The sequence below is a fragment of the Phalaenopsis equestris genome, unplaced genomic scaffold, assembly GCF_001263595.1.
Source record: "Phalaenopsis equestris unplaced genomic scaffold, ASM126359v1 Scaffold000224, whole genome shotgun sequence".
NCBI lineage: Eukaryota > Viridiplantae > Streptophyta > Magnoliopsida > Asparagales > Orchidaceae > Phalaenopsis > Phalaenopsis equestris.
Window position 1 is genome coordinate 5086138 of NW_018164666.1, and position 8985 is coordinate 5095122.

The 8985-nt window shown below is 30.9% G+C and overlaps 1 protein-coding gene across 1 annotated transcript; it reads right to left on the minus strand.

The window, feature by feature from the left end:
* Positions 1-685: 685 nt before the first annotated feature.
* LOC110023595 (oxysterol-binding protein-related protein 4C) lies at positions 686-8393 on the minus strand. Its single transcript, XM_020723081.1, has 7 exons — positions 8256-8393; positions 5792-5953; positions 3240-3485; positions 2770-2866; positions 2392-2686; positions 1466-1568; positions 686-1279 (listed from the first exon to the last, which is right to left on the minus strand). The coding sequence occupies exons 1-7, from the start codon at positions 8256-8258 to the stop codon at positions 1025-1027; spliced, it is 1161 nt and encodes a 386-aa protein (XP_020578740.1). The 5' UTR covers positions 8259-8393; the 3' UTR covers positions 686-1024.
* Positions 8394-8985: the final 592 nt, after the last annotated feature.

The following is an 8985-nucleotide window of genomic DNA, read 5'->3' on the forward strand; positions in this document are numbered from 1 at the left end:
CAATTACTTCAACTCAAATATGCATAAATGAAACTTGAATAATTATCAGGTTAAATTCACTTATTTGAGTTAACTCAAATCTATCCCAAATAATATTGAGTCTATAATTTAAACTCAAATCAGACCTAAATAATAATTAAGTCTATAAACCTGACTCAAATGGTAACCAAGTCAACAAAATTGACTTGTTGAGTTAAGTTTGGGTATGGTTGTCCGGTCGAGTCATCTATTGACTCCCCAATATCTAACATGTTAGGAATCTGAATATAAATAATAACAACAAATTAATATAAAATCCAATCTAAAATTTGAAATTATTTCTGTCTTTACTAGTCAATATAATTTTAATGTTGGCAAGATTGTACTAAGCAATATAAAGATTCCACTTACATTATATCTATCTTTCTTTGTCGATATAATTTTCTCCTTAGGTTTTAAATCTGCTTAGGATGGGTGAGGGTGGCGCAATTTTGTAGTTGGGGCTAGCAGCCATCCAATGACATGACATTACCTCCGTAGACTCTGTATGCTATTTAAAGTGAAGATGGACATGAAGGCCCATTTAGAAATTCTCTCATTTGGAAATTTTAAATCTATAAGCAATAAGAGAGGGGGTTTTTTAAAATTAAATTATCATAACTTTTCCAAAGTCACTATGAAAAGAGAGCAAGTGATGCATAGAGATCATTAGAAGTTGGAGAGAAGTATAACTACACAATAAAATATGTAGCTTTGAGAATAAAGAGGATAAGTTTGAGAAAACTCAAAAAATATGTAGCTCAATCCTTCCTTAGACACTAATCCTTACATCAACAAAGAGAACCTAAGCTAAATGGAACTCCTTTCTATAAGGGCTAGGAGTTCAAAATATTTTACCTTTAATAGCATACATATAGTTAGCCATATTACATTAACTTAGTGTCTATGAAAAAGCTGAATTAAATTAAGTAAGAAGAAAAGAAGCTCCAATATCAACTATTCTCATTCTTTCTACTAATTTGGTTCTTCTCCTCCCTCTCTTTGTTCATGGAGGAACAATAATTGGAGATGGTGGAACTGAGTGATCCAAAGGCCAACACTCCCACTGGCCGTCCTTGTTTTGAGAAACCTTGAAATGTTTTGGAACCCAAATCTCCCCTTTATAGCTCCTATCTATTCTTAGCCTCCTCTCCCTTTCCTCCACCTCTCGTTTCTCCTCTCTTGCCTTCTCCCAATCCCCTTGCAGTATATGCTTGCTTACCTCACCCCATATCACTGTTGATTCTGTTGGTTTTACTCCCTGCCATTATATTAAGAAAAATAAGGAAAATAAGTTAGAACTACTTTGAGAATATAATTAGGTTAATCCATAATAGAATTTTAGCAGCTTCAAATTTATGATGAAGGATATAAAGTGTTTATAAATATGAATAGATTGAATTTATCGTGATTGTCTCTATTTCATATATTCTAGTAGATTTGTTACCTCTGGATCTTTTACGATTGGAGTGTTGAGGTTTAGAATGGTTTGTCCAGCATCATATAGAACTGAGGTCTTCTCGTTTTGGACATCCTTCAAGAAAATAATTCTGTAAAATAGTAAATATTTATAAAGACAATTTAACGTTGAGTTGGATCATTATGATTTTGAGGACAATAAAAAAAAATATATTGACCAAAAATAAAATATTCTCTTGAAATATAATCAAACTATATGCAAAGTTTAGTTTCTTTTTTATTCTATTCCATAGCAAGTTATGATAACATTATATTTTTTTGTTGTGTAGAATATTGATCATATGAAGAACATTTTCCTTATGATGAAGAGTCTTGAGGAGAAACTTTAGCTCTAGATATTCTTCGCAAAATTAAACTTAGAATATATGAGATATTTTTTCAAACTATAAGATAGTACTTGATATTTACAAGAAGTTTCTTCTTATTTTGCAAGATAATCAAGCCAATTGTAAGTAATTCTACAAATATTTGCAAAATATTACAAATTTTCTTACAGTTCAAGAAAATATCTTATAGCATGAATCAAATTTAATGAATAATATGCCATGCTGCATGTTTTTTCCCATGAATTTATAGTTCAAGAAAAATTTTCCCATATTTTTTCCCTAAACTTAATTTTTTACATATATACCACCTTACATGAAAAAAATCCATTTCAGTTTTTAAAATTCAAAATAGTGATACTTTTTGATGTGGTATGAAAGATTTGGGCAGTATAAATGGTAAAAGAAGTTTTTGTCATAGATGCATATATGCATAGGAATTGGGATGTATGTGTGTAAATGACCCAACTTTATATCATATAACAAAAAAAAAAAAAAAAGTTTGTTCTCAACTTTATATCATATAACCTTTATATCATATAACAAAAAAAAAAAAAAAAGTTTGTTCTACCTGTCCCATTGACCATCTATCTCATAGATGATTTTTGATGATTTGGAGTAAAAAACCTTGCCTTTGATCAATCTAGAATTCCCACCAAAACCTAAGAAAGAGTTGCCCTTGTAGAAGATCAACTCAGCCTCAAGCCCTGATTCTTTACAAACAATTGAAACGGTGCCAGCCCAATCAGCTCCAGGAACTGGAAGTAGATTGAAGTAAAGGTCTGGGGAATTCATTTCATAGCTTTCTCCATGGCTTAGAAGCCTCAAATATCGCTTTCCATTAACACTAGCCTTGATACTTTTTCCTGAAATTAAAGGAAATTTATTAAACAAAAGTCATAGCTTTTGAATAAATTAGCATAAAATTGCATAGTTTATGAAAGTATACCATGAAACTTGGGAACAGGGAAATGATACCAAATCAGTTCTACGTTCTCTTCTTCATCAGTAGCATGTAATGCAGAAACAGGAGGGTGGTGTGAGACCTGCCAAAGTAATAATTTTTAACTATGGGAAAGCTACTGGAAGGTTAAAAATGAAAAAAATAAAAAGTTTAACTATGCACAAAATCTTTGAGAGAAGATTATATAATAGGAGCATTTACATATCTGCCACACAATTCTCCTCATGTATTTACCTATCCAACATCTAAACATTCATATTTACATGCATACCTCTCAAATCCTTAACATCACATCATGCATAGATTCATGTCATGATGGTGTTAATTTATGTCAATGAGGTGGTAATTATAAGTGTAAATATCAAACTTTGGGTGCTAGATATATTAAAACAGAAGAATTGTGTGGTATGTATGTAAATGTCCCATAATAATAATAAAATGAAGGTTCATTCTACCTGCTCCAGAAGGACATTAAGGGTTCCTTTAGAGACATGATGAGTTTCACCAAGAACAGGATTGAAAGGAGCCCAGCCGAAGATGACAGGCCTGGTTGTTGATATTGCCCAGGCGACTACAGTAACAAATCTTTCAAGGCTGTTTGTACCTCGAGCACATTTCGTCAAAATATCTTCGCTGATGCAGTAAACTGATTCACCATAGCATTGAAGCTGTGATTTTGGCATGTTGAAAAGAGGAGGAAGCTGTAGAGGCGGAAACAAAAATAAGTGTTATTATGTGCAGCCAGTTTGACAGAGAATATTGGGGGCTGTACCCCTTATGTTGTGAAAAAAGAAAATTTTTTTCCTTTCGTATATAAAGCCTCAAGACAATGCCAGCAGCACTTTAGCGCCCGGAAAACAGTTCTGTTGCACCCAATTCAAGCTTAGAATCCGAGAACATGACACTTCAAAGAGCCGTGAGGCCACCATCGCGGTGCCCCGACCCCTGTAAGCGGCTTTTGGCAATATTTTCACATAAAGTTTTAGTTTTGCTGAATGGAATGGGTTGTATTTCGATTTTCTTTTGTGTAAAGAAGATCAAAGAAAAGAGTGCCATCAAGTTTCCAAACTACGGAGAGACTTGAATGTGATGTACTTTGTACTATAATTCTCATTTTATTTATAGTGAATTTCTTAATGTGGTGTTAGTTTCATGTTTCTTTCAGTTTCTTGTGATTTTCTTATTTTGTGCGCTTGTATTCAATTTTTCTCTTTTTTTTTTGTTTACTTTTGAATCTATCGAATCCATTTATGTAGTTCTCATCTCTCCCAACAAAATCACTTTATTGTACTTGAAAAGATGTCTTATTCTTAAAAGTCACGAACAACTGTATTTTTATTTGATGTAAGAAAATTGTGTTATTTAAATATAAAAATTAAAATTTAGGTGATATTACATAAATATATAAGATTTGTATGACATGCATGTAAATACTCGTCTTAAAGAAATATCCATTCAATCAAACTATTTTATTTGTAGAGTTTGATACTAATATTTTTCTTAAGTAGCGTCCCTTTCTCTTCGAAAACTTGTTTTTTTTTCAATAATCGCTCCGACGGTGACCTATTAAAAAATCATATTTTTTTTTTTTCGCCAGACTATCAATCCTTATTTCTCGATTGATAAGTTCAGTAATCTTGATTTGCATCATTAAGGATTTCATTATGCACCACATATTTCCAATATTATATAACTAGCATGGTTTAGATTAATTAAAAATAATGAAACGTGAGACACAATTAGAACTCCTTGATTGAAAATTCTATCATTTCCTGTCTCAATTATTTTATCTCTTCTTCGTGCTACCTCGAGTCAAAAATGAATTCCATTAAATTACATTTTACCCATTGAGGTTCTTTTTGTAAATTTATTATATTTAATGTTATTACATAACAAGCCCTTTTTTTCTTACTTGTGTTTGGTTGCAACTTTAGTTGGTTCTTAGTTAGGCCAGATTTGTTTTAACATGTTATTTTTTGCAAGCTTACCATCATTGATTTCAGCAAATTTTGTTACATGTCTATAAAATAAAGCTCCATTGCTTTCTTTTGCTTTCTTAAACCTGTATGCAGGTAAAGACAACACAATCAGGATTTATGGGCGTCTCTTTCAATATAACTTGGGAAACCTTTTACTTTGTAAAATATTCTGTTTATAATAAAACCTAAACTTTAATGGATTAGGGTTTAGGTTGTTGTGAAAACCGGCCGGACCTCGATCCGGAAGGAAGAAAAGTTCAAGGTTCATCGGAGAATAACCTAGTAATCATAAAAATATTTAAATATGATCAGAATGAAACAATCAAAATCATAGTTGTAAAATTCAAAACCTTAGTTTGTTCTACTGATTGGGAAATCAAAATTTAAGCCGGAAATTGAGGAGTTTTCATGCTTGGTTCTCACAAAGGGGAACCGGTCCGCCGGTTCATCGATCAAACCAACGGTTTGAGATAATCTGAAACAGTTTGATGTTGAAATGGTTCAATCAAATATTTAAATTGGACTCCTAGCCGGTTCACGATCAAACCGATTGAACCGGATGTCCCGATCATAAAGTAGGCAAGAAGTTAGGAGGAGTTGTTTCATTTGAAATTGATTTAAATTTTGCATTGTGAAAATTAATTTCATAAAATTTGTCATATAAATTTTGCAATATATTTTTTAAAATTTAAGCGTTAAAATTAATTAACTTTGTTCATCCTGTCAAATTTAATTAAAATTTAACAGTTAAAATTATTTTAAAATGATTATATCTTGGAGAAAGCAGAAAACGGGGATTACAAACATACCACCCAAAATTCCTATGTATTAACATATGTAACAACTCCGCTCGAGCCGGCTCACGAGTCCACTTGCACCCCTAAGAACTATTTATTCATAGGTTGGTGACATCCATGCTTGTAAAAAGCTAAATTTTAGGCGCCAAATATGCAATTACATAAAAAAGAGTGGTATGTAAGTAAATCTTCCTACGCAAAATATATGAACAAAGAAGTCATCACACTTGCCTGAAAATTGGTAAGATCAGATCCTGGTCGTACGTTACGAAAAAGGCTAATGACTCGTTGGAACAGATTAGGTGGCCGGTGCTCCGCGGCTAAGCCTTTGTCAAGCGACAATGGCGGCGTAAGCGTGGGCCGTGGGGCCTGCCTTCCTCTTTCCTCGCCAACCTGCATCTCATTCCAGCAGTATTAAATATTTGATTTAAATCTATTGGTAATGGCATCAATTTAAATGAAAATAAAACAAATAAATATCTTTGATATCTTTCAAATGAACGAGGAGTTAAAATCTTACTTATTTCATATGACATGTATTTACATATATATCATAAATATTTATGCATTTATATACCTAACATCCAAGCTTCTATATTCACATATCCATATCTTTAACATCACATAAAAATATCACAGCTATTTACTTTTTAAAAGTAATAAACTAAATTGCTATAAATACAAATATAAAAAATTATGTGGTTTAATTCGTGATAACTAATTTTATCTAAGCTTTAATATATTCCTAATTATTTTTTTTAATGTATTTTTGTTTTATTTTAGGCACGATCTTTTAACGGTCATCCCGGCAACAATGCGGCCGGGTCCATGAGTTCAATCATGTATGAACTCTTGCGTCTTAGAATCATTTGAATTTTTTTATTAAGAGATAATTTTAATTAGTCCATCAAACAAATTTTTTTTAGTGTTCATATTGACATAATTTTTTTAAAAAACATTTCATATCATACCACATAACTTTTACGTATTTACATTTCTAACAAGTATACCTTAACTTTATATTTATAACTCAAAAGTAGAATGTAAAACTTGATAATAAATAAAATTTAAAGTTAAACTTTATTTAATTTGGTTTGAGAATCATTTAATATTATAGGACTAAATAATAAAGTCAATGACTATACACACATACACATTTATATTTGATCATTAGTGCATGCACAAACATAAATAATTATTTATGCTGCCATATTAAGAGGATAAATAAATAAATAAATATGTTAATCCCATGCAATTTAAATAATATTTGGTGTAACTTTCTCTCTAATTTTCCTTTCAAGACATTATATTTGGCTATTATTATTTTTGTTGTTTTTAAATGTTTTTTGTGATGAGGCTAATGTGACCGACCCAATTAATTCCTATATATTTTTTTACATATCTAACTTCTAAATTTTACTTTTTTACATTTATACCACCCAAATCATTTGCAACATTTATAAAATACCACTCTTTTAAGTGAAATGCTCATTTTTCATGTATAAACAAGATAGTATGTATGTAAAAAGAAATAAAGTATAGGTCTTAGATATGTAAATACATAGGAATTGTGTGGTATGCATGCAAATTTCAAAAAAATAAAAATAAATAAATAAATAAATAAATTTAGTTTCCTCACGAGGAATTAAAAACAACTTTTTTAAAAGGTATAACAATTTCAAATATACCCCAAATTCTAATTAAAAATATTGTTATAAACCTAAATTGAACTGGTGTATAACTCAATTAAAATAAATGATTTTTAAAGGTCCTGCTTTGAGAAATTTTCTTTTTTTTAATACATTTTTGTTAGATTATTCGTTAGACTTGTACTTAGCTCTGTTTTTCTTTTTTATTTTTTCAAATCTTTTAAAAGCGTAGGACTAAGAGTTTGTCTGTGGTCAATTTTGTTTTTATTTTTTTATTTAAAAATATATATTTATTTAATAAATTTATTGAATAATTCTATTTATTATTTCATAAATTAAAGTGATATATTTTCAAAAATATTTATATAATTTTTTATTTATTTTGAATGTTTTCAACAACAATCATATCTAATCAAATATATTCATATCTAATCAAATAAATTTGAAATTAACACATAAAAATAAAATAAAAAATAGGAATAAAAAACAAAAGTAATTTCAAATGGTCTCAAAATTTATTAAAACATAACAAACACAAAAAAAATATTATCTATTTTTAGAATATAATATTCATAAATTATTTTTAAAAAGTGTTTTTTTTTATCAAAATAATTCTAGTCAAAATTTAAGCCAAATGTCTGGCGATCACTCCGTAAATCGCATTATATTTTTTAAAAGCGCACAGGTCACGATTTCTTACAAGCGGCGAGCTCGTTCAGCGCGCGGCAGGTAATCTTCACCGCGAGGAATTATGAATCGCCATTTACCGTACATCAAGAGTCGTGTCAGAAATAATTGGCGATGATGATTCATCGTTCCTCCCAGCGATCAATTAAATTCCTCGTAAAACGGTGTGGGGGGGGGGGGGAAAGAAACGGTCAGACGCCGCAGCATGTCAGCGGCTACCGGAACTTTCCCGCCGCCAAACCGCTCGCCGGCAATCGGTAAACCATTTTGATCACCGCGAAACCGCTTAATGGATTGATGGAAGTAAGTAAAGAGCGTAGAGAAATAAAGCTGAGGAGGAATAAGAAGGAGCACTTTACCATGTTGAAATAAGAAGTATCGTATCCTCCAAATTCAGGAACGGGGATGACGCCTCTCTCTCTCTCTCTCTCTCTCTCTCTCTCTACTCTCTCGGCTGAGGAGCTTACACGGAAGGCGAGACCAACGGGGGCTTATAACTTTTGGATGGGAGGTGGCTTCTATAAAAAAAATAATAATAAAAAAAAAAGATATAAATTGTCAAAATAATTTCTGATTATTTATATATTATCATTTTAATGTCAGAGTTTATAAAATTATGGAAATAGCCATACCCTTTGAATTGGGGCTGAAGCAGGAGTAATTTTATGTCTAGATGAGTTGCCTCTGAATTTAGTGCAGATGATTTTTTTCGTAGTGTTGCTGGTATTTATGATGTTATTTGTGGTATTCTCTAATATCACAATACCACTAATACTATCATGAATACCACCGGTCTTATTTATGCTATCCAAATATAATAATTCATCCTGAAGGAGTCCCTATGAAAGACCATAAGAGCTCATTTTTAAAATATTTATGGATTGTTTTGACATTTTTAAAAACTTTAGGACTAAAACGACCCATTTAAATTATTAATTATTAAAAACAACACTACGTTAAGGCCTAAGGCTGGACCAACTCGGGACAACATTTGGGTTTGTTAATTTAGTTGATTTAATGTTAATTAGCACTATCTTCTACAGTCGAGTCAAGTGTAGTTCATGTATATATATATATATATATATATAT